General features: G+C 44.6%; 1 protein-coding gene and 1 long non-coding RNA gene across 2 annotated transcripts; one reads left to right on the forward strand and one right to left on the reverse strand.

Annotated features, from left to right (window-relative positions):
- The first annotated feature begins 1,661 nt into the window (after positions 1-1,661).
- LOC140263473 (scale keratin-like) lies at positions 1,662-3,712 on the forward strand. Its single transcript, XM_072358367.1, has 2 exons — positions 1,662-1,903; positions 2,880-3,712. Exon 2 carries the CDS (start codon positions 2,900-2,902, stop codon positions 3,293-3,295), a length of 396 nt encoding a protein of 131 aa, XP_072214468.1. The 5' UTR covers positions 1,662-1,903; positions 2,880-2,899; the 3' UTR covers positions 3,296-3,712.
- Positions 3,713-6,476: 2,764 nt separating this feature from the next.
- Positions 6,477-12,895, reverse strand: LOC140263525 (uncharacterized). Its single transcript, XR_011905918.1, has 3 exons — positions 12,863-12,895; positions 8,043-8,159; positions 6,477-7,264 (listed from the first exon to the last, which is right to left on the reverse strand). It is a non-coding gene; the product is annotated as an uncharacterized lncRNA (long non-coding RNA).
- Between the last annotated feature and the right edge of the window lie 9,427 nt (positions 12,896-22,322).

Below are 22,322 nucleotides of genomic sequence, written 5' to 3' on the forward strand. Positions count from 1 at the left end.
ACATAATGATGGTGGCTCAGGAGTCCACTGTAATTGCCATCTGCTTTCATATGCAGGTTTTCTTTCCATCCTTTCTTACTCACACTAGATAACGTATAATTGAGACAAAGCAGGGCGTCTTTCTTGCGAAACCAACGATCTACATGAGGTTGGAACAAGACCACCTTGCACTTTTTTTGGGGTGAAAAATGAAGAGAAACATCACAAAGCATTTTTTGGGTGGCAAACTACCCAATTCTTTAGATTAATTTGCCATAATAAAAGACAGATGGGTTGTGGAATATGTATTTTAAAGGAAGCCAGGTGTGTGTTTCAGTCACACAGCCAAGGCTGTTTGCTCACAGGTAGGCTTGGAAGGCACCAGGTAAAGCTTCCAAGCATGAGGCTGGAGATTAATGTGCCACAACCAGATGAATGAAGAACTCCTATAGAACAGGAAATCAGCTGAAAGCCTTGATGCTGGAAATCATGAGCCGGTGAAAAGGGCAGGAAGAATGCAAGCTGACCAATGCAATTCCAAAATTACATCTCAAAGCTCAAATCTGACCACATACCCGTATGGCAATACCAACACACCAGTTCATACCTAAGCCATTAGAGATGCTTTATGAAGCACTTAAAAACCACACACGAAAACCAATTTAACATCCCTTATGAGTGCTATTGTGCCATGATCCCCCAGGGCTGCTCCAAAACACCCTCATAAATTAAGGATAATTTCTGGCACAAATATTGTGGTGATTGCTATTTAATATCAGCTGACCCATGAGCAAATGGGGAAACATAAGGGTGGATTGGCCACTGTTCATTGCCTAGGATTTCGGAATATGGGTGGGATGCATCTCAATGCACCTCCCTTGCTTAGAAGCTGGGTGTTTTGTTAATCACATTGTGTGTCAACAAGAGCAAAATCAGTGCGTTTCGAGGATGATACAAACATCAATAAGGGAAGCATGAGGCAGCATGAGTGTCTCGTAGTATTCTTGGCCCTCCCTACTGAGCACAGGGAAAGCCTGAATCAGCGCTTTACACATCACTTGGAATCTGGCAGGAGATGTTTTGCTGATCAGGAAAGAAATAGAAGGAAAATAATGCTACTCCTTTAATATTCCATCTTCCTGCCACCCGCCAGCATGGAAGAAAGCATTTAAAGTTGTTTCTTTGGGACCATCGAGTGAAACACAAATTCAATTCCTCTATAAGGCAGAGGGGTAGATGGGGGCAAACTGTGAAATACACTGATATCCCTTCAGATTTCATTTTAATCACTGTTTCAGGTACTAAAATGTCTATTGGTGCTCCCAGGCAACAAGGAAAACTTGGCATTTAAGCCCATAGACTTTCCATACTGTGGTTTTCCATAGGGATGGGTTCACCCCCACATTTTGGGGCCGTGGTTGAGAGCGGGACAAGAAATTAGCTTCCATCTCACCAGACATTTCATTGCAAAACGCGTGAGTAGATCAGATTATAGCCCAGATCTGCAGAGCTCAAATGCAAACATGCACAGCAAGCCACAGCTCTGATTAAAATCATTACAGAAAGTTAATGAAGGAAGTGCTAAATAAATAGAAGCAGTTTAATACCTCCTGTGATGCCAGTGAGGAGGGTGGAATGATACCAGCACTGCAGCCGGTCAATTAAACATTGAGATGAAAGAGAGCTGGGAGCTGGAATGTGCCTACCACGCTACTCAGAGATTTAGGGTGATTTTGCAAACAGCAAAGCAAAAACAGTTTCGTCATTTTGGGAAGTTCAATGCGCTTCAGATTTGGGCTGCTTTATGATTATGACCTCATGTGTGCGGTGCCTCAGACCCCCCCAAGGCATTGGGGAGAGCTGTATAAAAGGAGCGCTGTGCAGCCCGGTTCCAACTCCTCCTGCAGAGTCTCCTCCGCATCAGGTGAGATTTTGTCTTTCTCTTTCCTCCTCTCTCTGGGTTACTGGCAAGTTTTAGGGTCAAGACCGTGGCTTGGGGCATTGATTCCTGTTATTCTTATTTTGCTATACCCATCCTGTGAGCAGATTGAATATATCAGATGGCAGAAGCTTCAAAATGCAGAATTCTCCTGTAGCACTTCAGTTAACTCCTAAACCATGGCTGTATCCAAAGCTGATTGAGGAGCCAGCTGAGTAAAGAGCATTATATGCACTGAGATCTTATTGCAAAGTAATCCTAGCTTGTACTTATCTGACAAAGGAAATCAGCTCTTTACATTTTCCAACTTACTCCACACTCTGTAGTAAATTGTTATGCCAAGAAATATTTGGACAGAAATATTTCATAGGGTATCTATATCTAACATTGCAAGTATGTGAATCATGGGTTCAAATTCATCTCGGGCTCTAATTCGTTAGGGTTTCACCAGGGGGATTACAGAGGTTAGGGGAATGTCGAGTTGAAAGATAACATTGGAAGTGAATTATCCCAAAGAGCTTAAAACAAAACAAAACCTGCCATTACAGCAGCACTGTGTGCGTGTCTCCTTTGCATACTTCCCAAGCCCAAACCTGCTTCTGTCCCGTTCTGTGCAATGAAGAAGTCAGGTCTGATGCTTTTGTGGTGCATTTCCCCAGGGAGGAGAACACTTGTGTTTGAGCACAAAAAGCTCTCCTGGTAATCTGCTCCACCTGGAGGGAGCTTACAAAAAAGCAAACAACCAGCAGCAGTGATTTCTGAAGGCAGAGGTGGATGTGACAATTGCAGGGATTGCTGGATAGGGAAGATCAAAGTGGTGCTGATTGACAAGCAACTCTATAAGCAATGTCACCAACTTTGCATCAGTGCATCAGCCCATCGTTGGGTTGCTCCCTAACAGCCTAAACGCTGTGCTCCGGCACAACCTCGTGCTCTATGTTCACTCAGTCCTCTCTTTCAGGATCACCTCTCTGCTGAACCATGTCCTGCTACGACCTGTGCCCCACCACCAGCAGCATCGGCTGCCCGCAGCCCATCGCCAACAGCTGCAATGAGCCCTGTGTCCGCCAGTGCCCCGACTCAACAGCCCTCATCCAGCCACCACCCGTCGTCGTCACCTTCCCCGGCCCCATCCTCAGCTCCTTCCCCCAGCAAGCCGTGGTGGGCTCCTCTGGAGCACCCGCCTTTGGGGGCTCCCTGGGGCTGGGGGGCCTCTACGGCTCCAGAAGCTCTTATGGCATTGGAAGCTCGTTGGGATATGGAGCACAGTACGGCTATGGGAGCTCAGCTCTCTCCACGCTTGGCAGTGGGTTCTGCAGCCCTTTCTCATCTCGTCGCTACAGCCGGATCCTGCGGGGCAGCTGTGGGCCCTGCTAAGGGCAGAAGGGCAGTGGAATCTCACATGAAGGCCCAAGCAGAGCAATGAGGATGGGGCTCAACGCGCCAGCAGCCCAGTTTCCACTTAGCATTTCTGGTCTTTCACCTGCTATTGGTTTTCCCTTCAGTTTCTGGGTCAGTGTTCACTGTTGTCACCTGCTCCAGCTGTCCCAGTTTTGTGGAGCAACAACACATGACATGTAAGCATCGCTCCAAATGGCATCTTCACCAGGAGCCTCACAGCTGCTGAGAACAAAACCAGCTGAGGACAGCAGTCTTTCATCTCCATGCAGGACATTTGTTGAACCTTCTCTGGAACTGTCTGGAAAAAGTGGTTGTTGTTTGTTTGTTTGTTTGTTTTTTCCCACATTCTGTGATATCTTGCTTTGCAAACAAAGGCATTTCTTTCTCATTAAAGTTTTGTTGCATCACACAGCAGCCTCCTGGTTTCCCTTTCCCCATCATCCTCCCACAGGCAAACCCAAGCTGGTAACAGAGAGCTGCTCCTATAAACACTACAGCACAGAGTGAAGTTACACGGTGTCACAACTGTTTCTATAATTACATCCCTGAGGAAGATCTTTCCATCCTCTGGAGGCACAAAAGGTTTAACTTAAGGTATCTTAACTCGGGTTACACAAACGTGATTGCAGTTGGGCCTTTATGTGAGCATTCAAAGGGATAATTATAGGTTTCCATGTTGAGCTCAGCTTGTGCATAAATGCCTCTGGGTTGTTCCCCAGCAGGGGTCTTTCCAAATGTAAATGTGCACCAAAAGAAATGCATCCATCTGATGCTCAGAATACAGCACTGCCATTGCTCAGAGATCCCCAGCAGCTGATGTCCCTCCTTGTGGCCTTTCTGCCCTGATGAGAAAGGGAATAATCCCTTTTCCCCTGGAAGAAATAACAGTCGTTCAATATCAGGAGCAGCGATCACAGAGCTTTAAGCTGCTCGTAATGCACCGGGTCGAATTGTAATGAAGTTGCAAATGAGGCACGCTTGGTGCTATGCGAGCAAAGAACAAAGCCAATCCCTGCCCTCAGGTGCTTTCAGAGCAAGCAGACACGACAAGCAGAGCATGAGCAGCATTGCTCCTCCCCAGCCCCCTTCCCCCCTCCCCCATCCCCTTTTCTTTTAGATAACTTTTTATTTCCCCCAGGAAACATAGAAATCGCTTGGCAATGTGCATCCAGCTCTCTGCAGTCTCCCCATCTGACAGTGGGTTTATGGTCTCTAGTTCCAGTTTTCTATACTACAGGTTTACCCTTCATTGCTGTTCTCCTCTCAGAGGAGAACAACATCCCCATCTCTCAGAGGGCCACAACATCCAGATTTGCTACTAACCCAGGTTGCCCAAGGCTCCATCCAGCCCGGTCTTGAATACCTCCAGGGATGGATCACTTCATTTAAAACATCCGAATCTTTTGAGTTCAGATCCTCCGATTGCAAAAGTAGCAAAAGAATGACTGCAAGGAGGCCACTGCTAATTGCTCTGGGATTAAAGACCTGGAGGAAGCCAGCACCCAGCAGGGTACATTTCTATCCTGGTGCTCTAAGCCATTGTACCTATGGGACATCAACCAGCAGTGAGAGTCTGAACGTGTGAAAAACCATTAGGCTTGAGTAGGGAGTAGATGCAGAGCGAATCCATCTATTTAAATCAGACACGAGAGGCTTAGCTCCCACGGGTATCTGCTTTGAAGTGTGATGTAGTGCGGGGGAGTATTTATGGGCTGTGTTTACAACATCTTCATGAATCAACTTCTAATTGCAACGCCTTTGCTGATCGTGTTGCTTGTTCTAGGGTGGGAACACATGTAGATGAGAGTGCAGTGACCTCTATAGTTCAAAGTGAAAGCTGCTGCAGGTTCAACGTAGAGCTGCAGCGAGATGGGCTTAGAAAAGAGACTGTAGAATGGAAAATAGCATCATTTGTAGAGATCAATGGTATAGGGATATGACTTGAAAATATCTGAGCTGGTTGCCATAGTTCTCTGCTTACCTATGTAAATGAATGGTGGCATTTTTGGGGGGGACACCATCCTTATGATGGAATAATCATCCAGAGCACAAGAACAAGACAAAGACCTCAGACACATCCTAACAAGAGAGAGCTGCTGCCTGGCCATCAATCTGCAGCTGCTTCTAACTCCAGCCTGTTTTACAACTGAAGTCACACCTCCAGTCTCTTTGAAGTTATTGCCACATGCTTCATTCTGCCCAAATTTCTCCAGCATGACTCCAGGCTTTACCTGGAATTAGTCTGATGGAGCAAGATGTGATTTGCCACCACAGTTCATTTCAAACAGGGAACAGAATTGCTGAGCAACGTCTGACCTCTGGTCTGTTGGAGCGCAGTTTGGAACTGCAACCACAGGAACTGCTGGGAGGATGTGAATGCCTCCCAATGGTCTCCTCCTCTCTGCTCTCTGCAAGCAGGATGCCACCAGATGATGGCAGCTCTGCAAAACTCAGCTAGAAAATGCAACAGCCTGGAACCCTGCTGCTGTTCAACAAGGCTGAATGTGCCTGGAATTCACATCCATCTATGAGTAGGCTGTAGTTAACATGCAAGCCTGATATGGGAAATGTTAGTTGAATTACAAGCATAGGGAAGACTTAAGAATTATTTTCCTATTCGCCTTAACTGGGGCTGCCAAGAATTTAGAGGCACTAATGGGCAGATCCAAGAATTCATTGAATTTTGGCAAAGATTTGCCATTCAGTTTAAAGCTCCTGTTGGCAATTCCAACCGTTCTACCCACAGAGCATTACAAACTATTTTTAAACAATGGAAAACGTCATAAAACCAACATAAGGTGTATAATTAAGTCAGAGCCTTGAGCAAGCAACGAGACAGGAAAGACCTTCGAAATCACTTGCGTATGTAACTTTCTTTTGCTGGTGCGTAGCAAATACACACAGTAACCACACCTTTCCTGGAGGAAATTTCATACTCTGTTTTATGAGTTACATAACATGTTTATTCAGCATGGAATACTGTAGTGAAGAAGGCACTCCATGTGGTATCTCTTGTTAAAGGACCTGCTCACCTTCCAGCTTGAGGTGATGAGGGAATACAGACATATGGCTGCCTACAGTGACTGATGCTCAACCAGCGTGGCATATAAATATAGAATAGGGACCAAAAGAAGACAAATACGCTCAGAGATTTGATGCAGAAAATTTAATGAGAGAATAAGAAGGTGGACAAAGAACAACAAAAATACAGGTGATACATTGTCAGGTTCTTAATAAAGTGTGAAGGCAAAGAATTGCTCCAGGGCTCTGCATTCCACACACATTACTTTTTAATAGCAGGGGAAGACTGACACAATCTTGCCCAGCTTTCAACAAGTAAAGATCTTTGCTATAACTAGGATGTTATTTTATGGAGTCACCAGAGAAAACAATCAGAGAACTAAATTAAATCATTAGCCTGACAATCGCATGCAAGTGAGGTATTGAGAGATGTACAGTTCATGCCCCAGGAAAGCCTCACCACCAACAGAGTCTGCAGAGATGCATCTTCCTCCGTGTTGGCTGATGGCTTCTTTATTCCCTGTGCACTTAACATGGTCTGCAGCTCCCGGCACCATAACCACCGTACCCATAGGAAGAAAAGGACCTCCCATATTTGTTCAGGCTCCTAGAGCCATAGGAGCCCATGGAACCCTGAGAGCTCCCGTACCCAAATGAGCTCCCATATCCAAATGAGCTCCCGATGCCAGCTGGTGCTGAGCTGCCCACGATGCTCTCCTGAGGGCAGGAGCTGAGGATGGGGCCTGGGAAGGTGATGACCACAGGTGGGGGGTAGACAACAGCACGGGAGTCCCCACAGGAGGTGACACAGGGCTGGCTGCAGGCATCAGCATAGGGCTGTGGGCAGGTCACCTCGCAGGGCGGCAGGCAGCGGGAGCTGATCATCTCTCTGTAGCAAGACATCGTCTGGGAATGGAGATGGATCTGAAACACAATGCCAGGGCAAGAAAAGGATGGAAGATCAGGATGTAGGAACGTCCTTGGCAGGTTCTGCATAGCCTGTGATTGTGGCAGCAACTGCATAAGCCAAGTCATTGGTTTTCCAACTTTAAGGAAGAGGGAGTTGAGGCTGAGAGATGAATGCATTGCCCAGAGCCATTTGGTGAGGTAACAGGAGGGACAGGGGTTAAATGTGGGTAAGCTTATTGTCAGTGACAGCATTACTCCCAAATCCTGTAGGCACTCCTTGCAGTTCCCCTCAAATTCTACTCTGTATTATGAGAACAAATAAAACGAGCTGACGAATAGCAGCAAAGCCCCTGACTGTAACAACTACTTAACGTGATGCCTTAACCTGTTAACACAGGTTTCCAGTTAACTCAGAAATAATTGCAAAGAATGAGGCAAAACACAATGGCTGGAAGCAAATTCCTTGCTCAATTTTAGAGCCAGAGCTCAGTTTTTATAGTAGTCAATTTGTACAAACGAAGGCAGATTCCTAAAGGAGGAATGGTCAGGCTGCAGGACACAGGAATTCACTACATTTCACTATGCCTAAATTCACTTACTCTAAGCCTTAAACTGCTCTGAATACCCTTTTCTCACCCATTTACAGCCTGCTACTACCTGGAAGCCAGTCCTTGCCAAAAGAAAGCTTTGAACATTTAAATCATTTCTAATATAATCACAGTTCTGTGCCAGTTCAAGTCAAGCACTGCTACAGCAACATCATAAGAACAGAAGGAGAAAGGCTCAGACTTACCTCTCTTCAGCACAGAGCAGCAATGAGAGTCGGTTGGAGCAACCCAGCACTGTGTGTGCTTTTATGTTCTTTCTTGGGCAATCGGGAGGATGTGAGACATTCCTCACATGTGACGTCCTAATGCATTATCAAACAGAAATTCACTCCACCTGTAACTGCCCCAGATAATGCAATTATTTTGCTCAGTGACAGTGATTGCTATTGTGCTCTTGTCATCCTTACCCTGTCAGAAAAAAGCCTTGTGAATGCTTTCCTCATGAAGCTTCAAGCTCTAAATTCCTTACAGGTATAAATACATCTTTTATCTCTCATTCTGGAAAATGAATGTGGGTTTTTTTCTCCCCTATTTCTCTGAACTCCTCGTGGAGCAAAGTATGCTCAGAAATTTACCCATAAACACAATACCTGGGATGCCACTTTTCCAAATTATCACTCAGTAAGGGGCCATTGTGCAACTCATCACATCATACCCACGTGTATGATTTCCTAGGAATTATATGAGACACATTAAGCTCTATAGTCACCTTCCGCGACAGCTTAATGGGTTTAGAGGTGGGAAACATTTGTTCCAGTCCTCCTGGCCAAGGAACAAAACACAAAGCATCCATCCCACTTCAAGCTCTGACAGCACAAAGTGATGAGTAGATGTTATCCATGGATAATAAGGACTCTGGACAACGGGAAGTTTTTGTCCAGCCTTCATCATCAAGGACCCCATGGGGTCATTACTGAAGATCTCAGAGCTAAACCATGCATCAGCCCATGGAAATCTGGGGCTGAAATCTCTAAGTGTGGTTGCAGCTGATGGAGAAAGGTTGGCTGCTTATTTCGGCAGCTCTATTCTGCTGATCTAGTGCCCTGCCTTCAGTTCCCCTATTATTGACTAATCAAATTGTTTTCAGTACCATCTATGCACTTTGTGTATTCACATTGATGTAAGGCTACTAAAGCTTATTTTTCTCCTCAAGACAGTGTGTTCTCAACCTCTAAAATCTATCTCTTTCACGGCACTTTGAGGTTGAATCCCTGATTCTGAGTAACCATGTAACTCCTCTTCCAAAACACAGTTTTTGTTCCAGTTCACCCCCCTTATATTTGGTAACTGTTATCGGTATAAACGATGCTGTGCAGGTGACCCTTGCAAAAAGGCTGGGGAGCCTCTCCCAGGGCTTCCTTGGGGCTTCCCTGTCAATTCCCAGCAATGCCTACAGACACCTTTGAAGCTACCGGTAGTGAAAGACTCACACGAACAAGAGACACGAATAGAAACAAAGGGAGGAAGGAGGAAGGAGTGTGTTTTGGGGAAATGACCCACCCGGGTTCTTCTTGCTACCTCAACCACACCTGGTTTCACTTGGTTTGGAGATGGGCGATGACAGCCATGGTGCTACTTTAAATGAATCATGTCATTCTTGGAGATGCAGCCCTCTCCGAAGCATCGTGCCCTCCAGAAAAGGCAGAGGAAACTGCATTAGGAGAATCTATCGATACTGCTGACACCTCAAAGCTGTTCTTCTGACTCACAGTGTTTACAGTGACAACCCCAAGCAGGGTCCAGGTGCCCATCTTAATGCTTTTTCCTTACATATATTTTGCTGGTCTGAACCACTCAGCCATTACTGTCAGTGCAAATACATTACAGACCAATATTCAAAGACAAGCAGTTCACTGAGAAGCAAATTTAGCATGGAATAGCATTGCATATATTCCTTGTATGTCAATTGACAGTACCACAAATGTGGATCTTTTGTGCTGTGAACTATCAAAGACTAGTAAACTAAACTAGTGCAAGAAAAACCTTTCTATGTCGAACAAAACTTCGTTTAACACCATCCAAAAAGACATTCAGATGCACCTGCAAACCTTTCATGAACTGATTTCAGTTTGTTCCTTTAAGAGAATGGCAGACGATTCTTCCCAGCTGGCACAGGGGACCACCACAACCAACAACACCATTGGACACTCCTCATTCCAGCTTCTAAATGAAATCCCAACCCAGGCCATGACACCAAAATATTTCTGCATGATTCTTTCAAGCCCGTGGAATCATCCATCTGTGAGTGCATCTCATACAGAGTGGGTGGAATTTGTCTTTGCTTGGTGACAGCACACCCAAGTTGCAATGGCATGTCTACTACACCCTAGGAGGAGTCAACTAACAGCACCCATCAACTAACAGCACCCAAGTGGTTGAGACACCTCAAAGAGAAGAGAATGCAATGGAAAAGGAGTCGTTGCCAAGGAGGAGGGTTGAGCAGCACTTGAGAACAAGTACTTTCAGAGTCAGGGCTTTAAAAATCACACATATGCCTTACCATCATTACAGTTTAAGCCAAATAGTGCAGGTGCTGTTGTTGTGGCCAAGTTAAAGTGTGGCTGGGATGGCCACAAAACCTGCCTGCCTGCAGGATAAATATCCATAGGGTTAAGGCAGGACTCAGCACTGCACTCTTGTGGCTTCACTGAGAGAGATTCAAGTACAGAGAACTCGTGTCTAAGCTGACAAACCTGGAACACACACGTTGCACATCACTCCTCACTCTCTTAATGGCTTCCACACTATTACTCAGCTGAGTGTTTCCTTGCCATTCTTCCTTCCAAGAAGCCATCCAATGGGCTTTCCTCCATTTATCTGTTTGTGGTTTGGTTTCGTTTCTCCTTTGAATCACTAAAGATGCTCGATCGGAAAGCATTTGTTTATCCTCCCATTGTATTCATGACTGTATTTTAGCTCCGGATACCTTATTACCTTATTGGGGACCATTATTACATTTTCACTGGCAATGTCAAGAGATACAGAAGGCTTACCACCTTGCTTTTCCTAATGCAGACCAGCAGTCATGCATTGGATCTCTGAGAACACTGCAAGCATCCACTGACCTCCCACCCGTATTCTAAGCCCTGCAATGCTTCACCTCAACGCCAGCAGGAATTAAAGAGAAAGAAATCAGCCCACGGAGCATTGCATTATCTATGATTCTGAAGCGTGCTTGGCACACATTGGCTAAAGTGGAGTATTTGCATAAATAGTTTTCCAACATCAGAAAGGAAAAATAACCATGATAATAATTGGTGTTTCAGGAAGTGAAGTGGCTTCAAAAATTTAAGGGACAAGCAAGAGGGTGTTGGGAGAAACTGATAATTGTTCAGACAAAGAGTGAATAAAGCAATCACAGGAGCCTGGGGAGTGACACGCACTGTTGTGTTTTGCAACAAAATGAACTTGAAGTGATGTCTCATTTCCCGCAGGCAAGACAGGATGGTATATAAGGGCTCTGGGCTCAGAAGTCCTCAAACAGCACTTCACTTCTCCTCCTCATTTGAGACAGGTAAGTTTGATCCCTTCACCTTCTTTGCCTTCTTCAGGGTTAAGGTTTGTGCTATCTAAGCCCATAGCATTGCATGAAAGCTGTGCAGAACCTGGGGGAGGGGATGGAGGAGGAGCTGCATGGGGGCTGAGCAGGGTGGACCCTATGGCGGATTGTGGGTGCTAAGGGAACTCAGCTCCCCCACTGTGTTGCAGGTTTGCCTCCCCACCTTAAGGATGTCCTTCTGGAATCAGCAACTCAGCTCCCGCTGCCTGCCACCCTGCGAGGTGACCTGCCCACAGCCCTATGCCAATGCCTGCAGCCAGCCCTGTGTCACCTCCTGTGGGGACTCAAGAGCCGTTGTCTACCCCCCACCTGTGGTCATCACCTTCCCAGGCCCCATCCTCAGCTCCTGCCCTCAGGAGAGCATCGTGGGCAGCTCAACCCCACTGGGGCTGGACCAGCCCATGGGCCTGCAGGGCTCCACCATCTATGGGGGTTTGATGTCCTCTTTCCAGCAGGGCAGGAGCCAACTCTACAGGGACTGCAGACCCTGCTAAGCACTGCTAAAGGTGTGCAGGGGTAGAGAAACAGCGAGGAACCAACAACAGGAGCTGGAGCTCCTTTGGGTCACCCCAAAGCCCTGCTTGCTCCCAGCTGTTCTCTTGGGCCCTGTGGGATCCACCAGTCTATGGAACCGCTCTTCTGCCTGCTTTCTTCTTAATGATCTTTTTGGCTTTAAAGTAATACTATTCAAAAAACAAACAAACAAACAAAAGCATCTTTTCCACTCTTAGAAATTCCAGTCTTCATTATGCAAAGCATTCTTCAATGTTAAAGCAATAAAAACTAGCATTATCAAAACAAATCCACGTGTTTATGTTCTTTGGGGTCCATGCATTATTTTTCCATAGTATTTTTATTGCCATATGTCTAATATCCTGTTGTCTAATGGGAAAGATCCACAGATGGGAACCTGCACTGTCACTCATCCAACCCTTAAACTCCAAGGAATAAGAACATTGCTTCCTTTGCTTTGCTGAAGATGAAAGGTTCTTTACTCCCAACAAAGACTCATGAATGCCTTACAAATACCATTCATGTTCGCTGTCTCTGTTTTGGATTAATACAGCCTCAGAGAACCAACTGAACCCAACCACCTTCTTATCTCAGAGATTAAGGAGATGAGTGCTGTGCTCTCATCAGCAGTGTTTACGTAGTGCCCATGGATCCATTCATCATGTAACTCTCCTTACAACATGCCAGGCTTGACTGCGTGCATGATTTAATCTTTACAAGGAACCACGTGTGAGAAAACTGCCCAGCCCTTGGTTAAAGGTATCAAGACCATTGTGGGATATTAAATATCCACTCCAAAGCTATTCCAATAGCTCATCCTTACTTCCCCTGCCTTTGCAATCAGAGCCATCCCAATTCCACATAGCAGAGAAACAGAAAGCAAATATTAGCTTATGTCAAGTCTAGGTGGCATAAAGAAAGAGGAAATATTACCACATGCACAGCAACAGAGAGCTTCCCAGTGACAGAATATCATCCATAGTTGAAACCCAAGAAGAGTATCTTAATGTGAAAGAGGCATAGAAAACTCCCAATGAATAGGGAGGGATCCAGCATTGCTAAGGGACCATCTGGAAACAATAAACAGTTGTTGAAGTGTAAATTGAGTGCAATTAGCTAAGTAACCTCACAGCTGTTACATTATAACAGTGTTATTACTATTATATTAGATCTGTTTAGAAGAGCATTTCATCCTAACTTGCTTATTCAAGATCTGGACTGTTCAATTTTACTGCCTTAAGGATAAGTACTGTGAAATTAAATGTGCAATTTAAAGTATTATCTGAATGCAAACTATGCTCCATGTGGTAATGAGGGTCCTTAATGAGCTGCTGCTTAATCAGCTGTTGAGCTGAATTGAGAGAAAAGAAGGCTGTTCTCCCACCAAGCAAAGTTGAAATGGAAAGCTTTAGAATTAGCACTCATTGATTCCTTTTGCTAGACTAAGATATTGGTCCTGGAACTAATACATTTCTCCCTATGGCTAAGCAAATCAGTATATATCAGTAGCATGGGAAAACTCGCTGTGCTGAAAAGCAACGTAATGCTTTTAATCATTTAAGGTCTTTCCCCCCCTCTCATATGGAGCTTAACTAGGATGGAAGCACTAACACTTTGAATGGGAGGTTGTCTCTACCAAGTTGACTTGAAAAACAGATAGAAAAGAAGACCAGAATGCAAATACCATAATGCAAAGTGGCTTTTTAATAGGAGATAGTGCAGGGAAGTTTACAGTAGAAAAACATGTTTGTACAGAAAACAGAAATTGAGGCTATAACTAGCAAGGCTTCTTCAGGAGTCTTCATTTCAAGCACAGTGTTCTCTTCTTCTGCAGCTTTAAGATTGATGAGGCAGTCCAGTTTTCATCCCTTAACATAGCTCTTGATGGACACCAGGCATCACAACTCTTCCATTATGCTTGTATAATATACGATCGAGCATTGAAGAAATATTAATACATTTGAAAATCTGGACCATGAGAAGAATGGAAGAGCACAATTCTAATGAAGGAAGAAGTATATAAGCAGATATGGGCACAAATATAATGTAAAGCTTTAACGAGGATCATACTTTTTAAGCCAGCATCTTAGAAACTCATGTTGCTTATCTTACTCTTGAGTTTGGATCTTGCATTCGGTCTCCTGACTGCTCTTGCTGCAAGTATATTCTTGCTGGGTTTGGCAGGGCTCATGCTTTCTAGAGCGATAGCCACTGAACCTCTGGGAGCAATAAGGGTATGAGAACTTGCTTCCCTGTGATCCCCCATGAACCAGAGAGCTTCTGTAGCCATAGGACTCCCCATAGCCAAGTGAGCCCCAAACTGGTGCTGAGGACCCCACTATGCTTTCCTGAGGGCAGGAGCTGAGAATTGGCCCAGGAAAAGTGATGACGACAGGAGGTGGGTAGACCACTGCCCTGGAGTCACCGCAGGATGTGATGCATGGCTCGTTCCAAGCATTGGCAATGGGTGGTGGGCAGGCCACCTCACAAGGAGAAAAGCACTGGTAGTTGCACAGCTGTCTGTAGGAAGACATCGTTCTGCAGTGGAAGTGGATCTGAAACAGAGGAAGACAGAGGAATACACGTGGATGAAATGGTAGGACAGGGATCTGTTTGCACATCCAGGTGTATTTGCTGTGGATGATTCTGTAGTAGCTTTAGGAACCAGAAGTCTCAAAACCCTTGAAGCACAGAACTTAGCAAGGTCCCTCAGGGAACTGAATACCACCAGCCCCACATTCTCTGCAGGATCAGCAAACTGCCTTTAAGGAAAGGCTGCCCAGTCTGTGCACAAGCAAATATCCACATAGGACTCAGAATTATCATTAAAAGAGCATATTGAAAAGGGAAAGAGAATGAACAACTTACTTGAGTTGCAGAGGAGAAGTCAGGAGGAGCTGCTGGAGGAGAGGTGAGCAGAGCGTGCTTTTATGCTGCTTCTCAGGTAGCCAGGAGGATCTGAGGCACCTTTTGTGTATGAGGTTTGATCAGATTCAAAACAGAAGCGATTACACCTCATAGTGTGTAACCATTTTACTCACTGTTGGCATCTATTAAGCAATTCCCAGCTTCGCCTTACGCCTCTCTACGTCATCCTACTACAAATGTCTTGATCCCATTCAGATTCCCATTCAGATATCGGCCTCTCTGAATTAAGTCCCAGGTTTTAGCCCTCCATAGCATTGCAAAGTGCCTCAGTTGGGGTGAAACTGGCTGACAACTTCACGATATCTTATAATATCTTTAAATTTGTTGCAAAATCCATTTGGAGCTGAGGCACGGACTGTATTATCCTTGTAGCTCCAAGGTGCAAGAGACTTCTAATACCTGCAACCAGACACTAAGGAAATAATGAATTATAGTGATAATATCCACTATCATGGCATTGTGGACCACGCATCCAGGTACCTGATACTGCTTAGGACAGAGAAATAAGCAAAAAATCAGGGAATCATAGGAAGATCCTGATTCATTCCCACTCAAAACCAACCAAGGGAGTGGACTGATACCGGGAAGGATCTGGTCATTGAAGTCTTGAAAGGAGCTGAAACATGAGGTGCATCGTTGTGTAACAACATGATGAAGGGAACATCATAGCAATTACGATAAGTCATCATCCAGGTGAGTTGCACATGCAACAGATATTGGTTGGTAAAGCAGCGTGACCTCATGGACAACGTTGTTTCTTATTCATGAGTTTCTTTGGAGAGTGGAAAAATAGTGCTGACCTGTCAGACCTCTTCTGGGCGCTCCTTATGATATATATTATATGTCAGCACGGTTGAGGTGATAGAAAATGTACTATCGAAGGCTGATGTCTTCAAATGAGGCTGCAGCTTGTGATCTTGTTGTGGCCAGTAAGCATAGCTGTGATATGATTAGCTAAGCCCAGCTCTGCCAGATCATGCACTACAGTTTGAATAAAGCATAAAATATCCATAGCAAGTACTAGGATCTCCTTTAAAGTACTTTAAAGGTACTATTCATCAAGGATTACTTCAGCAACAGTGAGCTTCAGATTTAGAAACCAAATTAATAGAAGGAAACTCGATATCGTGCAGCAGGGAGGATTTTATTGAGAATGACAAATGGGATTTGTCAGAGCACTGCAACACTGCAGGGAACAACAGAGAGAGGTTGAGTTGAATTTACACGATAGCAAAGGAAAAAGGGATTAAATAGAGAGCAAGGAAAACTTGTGGAGCGATCTCATGTAAAGGGGAGCTGGCATCTAAGCTTGCTGAGTGTACAGCCAGCTCCTGGCGATGCCCTCTGATAGCTACACCTCTGTGCTTGCTCAGAGGCCACGGATTTGCTCCTGTTCCTGCCAGGTCTTGGTGGGTGGTGGAGGTGGTGGAGTGATGGAGGGCTTCAGAGGGCGGAATGATGCCCGGCATGAGTAGCGGCCGGCTCTAGCAGGACACATAATGCTCTGGGCCTCCAGGAAGCTCCCATGGCCGAATGAGCCGCCCAGCTCCAGTGGGGCTGAGGTGCCCACGATGCTCTCCTGAGGGCAGGAGCTGAGGATGGGGCCTGGGAAGGTGATGACCACAGGCGGAGGGTAGACGATAGCACGGGAGTCCCCGCAGGAGGTGATGCAGGGTTGGCTGCAGGCATCAGCATAGGGCTGTGGGCAAGTCACCTCGCAGGGCAGCAAGGGGCGGCTGTAGTCACAGGGCTGCCTATAGAAAGCCATCGTAGGGATGGAAGTGAGCCTGGAAGACAGAAAGCGGCAGGTCCTGATCAAGGGTTACAGTGCAATGCAGCCCTCATTTAGTCAAAGCCATCACACTGAAGGAACACACGCCAAGAGCGAATGCCACACGGAGAGTGTTTATAAGGAAAGGTCAGAAAGATGAAATACATTTTACTGTATTTCCCATTACTCTTACAGCACTCTCTAGCTGAATGGAAATGGAAATGACATTTTTAATGTCACCCTCCCCCCGTCCCACAAAGAGTATTACTTACTTGGTCCAACAGCAGATGCAAAACCAGGAGAACCGAAGTGGTTTGAGGGCTCTGGGCTGCAGGGACTTTTATATGGTCTCTACTTTGCCTTCATGTCATCATTTGTCTTTGTCCCTCCAGTTACCAAATACACTGTTTGCACACGTCAATCAAGGTAAACCGCTTTGTGCATTGTTTCTCTTAACTGAGCAACTCCACCCTCGATGGAATTATATCTACGTTATTGTCTACGTGTGTCTTACATGTCAAAATGGTGGGGTCCATCTTTGTCTTTACTATAACTCTATTGAATTTGGAGGAAACAAAGGGAAATCAGATTTGCTTTGTTATGAAGAATCAAAGTAACTTTTTACAGTATGTTGCTGCATTTACCCAATACCTGTATATGCATTGGCCATATGCTGGTGCTTGCACGTGTTTTGCTGTATTACAAATACTAAGTCAAAGTCTGAAGCCACAGTAGTCTGTCTGACCTTCTAATTACTATTTCCTATTTCCATTCCAGCATAGGAAATCTGCACTTTGGAGCCATTAGCATTGGACTGTTGGCTCGAAATTGCTGTAAAGGGATATACTTTTGCACTACCCAGAACAGAGCACTGCAAAACAGAATGCAAAGCTGCAGCTTATTTACTATCGTTGGTCTGAAATTGTCTATGAAACATGGAAGCTCATGCCCAGCTCTCAGCTGATGTAACTGAGCTTGGAATTAAGGCAAAAGTATTGTCATATTGTCATGTGGAATATCTTTTAATAATCTTAAAGATTCCATACATCAACATGCATTGCTTAATATATTTTGAAGCTGAAAGGCAGAAATAAGACTTAATGTCAGCAGGCTGTGTTAGCCACCACATCCCAGCCCCAGAAGTTCTGCCAGTGTTATGTTCGACAATATCAATTGTACAGCCTTAAGTTCCTCTAAAGGAGTTTTTTCTTCTGGGTTGTGTAGACAGTAATTGTTCTTCCTGTTGCCTTGGAGATGCGTATTTAGGCTGTCAGTGCCTCGTAGCTGGACTATCTCCTCTTTTGTGTCTTGTAGCTCTTCAAACAATGATCAGATCAGTGAGTTGCACTCAGGTTCTCCTCCCAGCTCTCTGAACCACAAAGCGTGTCTGAGCACATTGCTTAGCCTGTCTTTTAATAATTCTATCCCCTTCCCAATAAAAACAAAATCAATAAAAACAGCCCAATTCACTCAACTGGTTTTGTATATGCTCTTCATTTTGAAAGGAGATAGATAAGTCACTACCAGCTCAGGCTTCTGCCTAAAACACAACTACCCTCCTAGAGATGTCCAGCCTGTAAGGCAAGGCTAGAACCAGAAAATGCAGGCTTGGTGTTTCCTATTCCCTGCTGCTGTGCTCACTCTGGCAGCAAGAACTGCAGCTTTGCCTCCCAACTCCTCAGCCCAGCACCTCCTCAGTGTTGCAGCAGCAAGCTATGTATATATGTGTATACAGCATGCACCTCTGGAGCAGATACAGCTGTTCCTGTAGGGAAGTATCCACGCTGTACATAAAGAAACTGTAGGCATCCTTCACCACTCTTCACTATTCTACCATCCCTTTGAGAATGCAGCGATCATTGCTGGTGTTGTATTGGCAAATGTGACCACGAGCCATCTGACTTACTGAGCATTTCATTCCAGAGGACCAAGGAATTCACTCACAGGACCAAGGAGGTGATACAAGACTTGGAGAGTCCAGCATGAGGTCCATAAAACTCATTAAAAACTGTTTTCACATTGGCATACTCTAAATATACACCACAACCTTTTTTTTCTTGTTTGATTTCTCCTGCCTTCAAGTCAGTCTTTCCCTTTTGCAGTTTTGTACTATATTAAACATTTTGCCCAGCAGGTATAATAGTGCTCTGGGCAAACCTGTGTAACAGCCTACATGAAATGGGAAATTACTGATGATGATTTCTAGAGGGGACGATTAAGACAGAGGCCAAATAATTTACCAAACAGATCTTGGCAATTAAGTGAGACTTTGGGAGGAGATGTCAGGCACGTCTTTGCACTTGTTAGCATTATTATTTATAATTACCATTCCATTATCTGACGGTTTATGTAAATGAGGTTGGCAGCCAGACAGAGTTGAGACAGTCAGTGCTGTCAGGAAGCAGTAACAAAGCCAACTAGTTCTGGGTATGAGAGGAAGGATTCCTATTGCCTCACTGCACTGGAAAGGCTCACATGGAGGGTGGGCAGCAAAGCTGAGTGCTTTGCTATGGCATGGGGATAGGTTGATTTCTGTAAACAGCCGGCCTGAAAACAAGCAGAAAAAGCAAGTTTCATCCTCATTCCAAGCTAGACCTGAAGCCCAGACTTATTTGATGCACCATAGAGGGAAAGCTGGAAGAAACAAGTAAACAGCTTTCAGCTGCAAGTGCTTTCATACCTCCTCCAGCTGCTTGCCGTCTATGAGACCTATTTGTTGGTGATTATCTCATTTACTTGCAAATCAGATGTTGTTGCGAGGATCGTTCCTTCAACTGTGGTAATTATTTTGCTTATGGTTAACTGTTAAACAGTTCTGAACCCTACGTAGCCTGAGATCCAACTGAGAAATGACTGAGGTTTCTTTATGATCACTAGTTATAAGCTGAAAGGTTTCTATTCAAAGGATGTGTGCACAATTCCTCGTTAGACTGGCTTGAAACCCAAATCCTCCAGCTGGAAGCAGAGCTGTATAGACACTGAATAAACCTATGGCTTCTCCACCTCCATGGAGAGTTATAACTTCCTTACACAGGAAATAATAAAGCTACCACTTTATTATAAAATATATAATATAATAATATATAATATATAAAATATATAATATAATAATATATTCCCTATAGAAATAGGGATTTTGTCATTTGTATTACATATGTTTAATTAGGAGAAATGCAAGGACAGTTTTCTATCTTCTTTTTAATATACAAGACTGGATTCTGTGTAGGGTAATCCCCCTTTCTTTCTTTTCATTTTGCATCATATAAACACCAGAAGTCTCCAAAAAGTATCTACTCAACTTCAGCATAACATGACCAAAATCTGTCTTTCGTGGCAAAGAAAATAACTCAGACCTACAGAGATATGAAGGGTCTGCTTAGGGAGATGAGATCTTGTTTTAAAGTGAAACTATTACTCATTACCCATACTTAAAAGTGCAGCAACATGCCATTAATTTTATCATCACAGAGCACTGTATCTACACCGTGTTAATCATGCAGAAGTGCTTTGAAGTCCTTTATTCTGTGGAAAAATTAGAACAACCCAGATAAACATTGCCTAGAGCTTCCTCATAACCATCCCACATACTGTAACCGTAATCTATGCTGTAAAGAACAAGGCTTAAATTGTCAAGGGTGTAAACAAGCACAAGAGAGAAGTGAATTGAAGAGAGGCATGTTTATGCTGCTCATCCTACATGGGAGGCACCCTCCCTTTTATCTTGCTGAACTGAATGGCAAGATGCCTACTCAGAAGGCTGCAGTTTGCCACTCATCAGCCTTGTCCATAAGTCCGCTTTATACTTACACAGTACAGAACTTTGTCCAATGGAATTTCTCTCCCAAGACCTTGATAATCACAGTTATCGCAATCAAAGCCTCTACAAGCCTCTGTCTAATTTTGCAGGCTGGGAGTTTGCTATCACCTTCCATCCCTGTCCTTTGGTATCTCAAAGGGATACCACCTTCAGCCAAACCCAAAGCAGATGAGGATGGGGAGCCACCACGCACCATACCAGGGATGTTACCATCAACACTACAACAACCACCTGCAGCAGGGAACCATAGTGATAAATCAGCAAAAATAATGCACAAGCATGGCTGAATTCCTGGGGGAAGATGCTGGACTGGCTTTTGACACAGCTGACACCCTCCATGCAAGCACAGGCTCCCTGCCATAGCCATGCAGTATACAGGAGAAAGACTCAAAAGTAAAGTGAATAAGCTTGAATTTAACCAGCGTACTGAAATAACACCAGTACTATGTTTTAGACAGCAACAATTACTCAACACTGGGGCATCTCACTCCAGCAATTACTGGGATACTAATAAACCCGTGCAGCACTGAGGTCAGAGAGCTGAATTCAATGGCTCCTGAAACACCTGTTCCGAACAAGCCCAAGACTTTCCCAGGCTGTTGCTCCAAGGATCTCCACAGTGATTCAACATAATCTAGAGACCATTTCGAAACACGGGCAACAAGCTTGTCAACAAAGAAAAGCATGAGCAGATAAAGCACAGAAACACAGATATGGTGAGGAGTGATAAGTAAACCCTGGGCACAGAGCTGTGTTCTGACCTATTCCAATCATCATTAAGAACTATGACCACAGTCTGGGTTTGAAGCATTAAATACACCGTGGTTTTTTTTTCTCTGAATGCAAAGATGTGGTCAGCTATTGCTTTGGATGGTACTCAGCTCCAGATACGCATAGCTGAGATATTGTGAAAGCAGGTCTCTCTTTCTCATTTGGCATAAATCTATTCATTATGCCCCTTAGAACCTGGTGATTTATTACTGCAGGCTGCCATGGAGTTATAGGGAGGGAAAAAGGAACTTGCTCGGGAGGATCTACCTCTTACACACTACCTTTGCAAAATAATATCTTTTGGTTCATTTGCATGTTTTACTGACTCAAGTTTTGGAAACTAAATATTGCCTTGAAGACTTTCAGGGCTGACTCATGCGCAAAGATGAAATCTTGATGAAGGATATGGCACCGTGAGCACAACGCGTGATGAAACATTCCTTACTGTTCTGAAAATGCTGCTTGCTCATAGCGCAATAATTGCTGATACTCGTCGATCTCGTATTACCTTTTGTATTGCGCTTTATCAAAGCAGTTCTAAAGAATAACTAGAAACACAGGTAGCCAAGGGCATTAGATAGGGGCAGGTAACTCTGAAGAGTGGCAACACAAAGGTGAAAGCTTCTGAACTCTCCCTATGAGGCTTTGTGATGCACACCAGGGGGCCCAGACTTTTCAGGGTTAGGGTTAGGGTTAAATAAGCTGTTGTGAAAGCTTACCACATTCTGAACAGTTCTTCCTCACTTGTAAATGTGAACCAATGCATCTCCCCAAGCATCTTTCTTTTCTTCCCTGTTTAGCTGCTTTTCCTTGCCAGCATGGCCAAATCTCTCTGCTATTTCATTTATATCAGCAAGCAAACACCAGAACTCAGCTGTTGTGTTTGGGAAATTTATCTCTGTTAGATGTGTCAAAAGAGAGCAACAGCTGAGTCTAAACTAAGCTTCTCCATAGAAGCATCATTGAGCTTTAAGGCAGCAATTACATTCTGTGTGTGTGTGAAAAGTATGATGGCATATCCTGCTCCAAGCACGGCCCCACCTGGCAGGGAATGGCAGTGCAGAGGAAGATGTTCCTGCTTGTGCCCAGAGCCTTTGCTTTAATAC

Source organism: Excalfactoria chinensis, chromosome 31 (genome assembly GCF_039878825.1).
Source record: "Excalfactoria chinensis isolate bCotChi1 chromosome 31, bCotChi1.hap2, whole genome shotgun sequence".
Lineage (NCBI taxonomy): Eukaryota > Metazoa > Chordata > Aves > Galliformes > Phasianidae > Excalfactoria > Excalfactoria chinensis.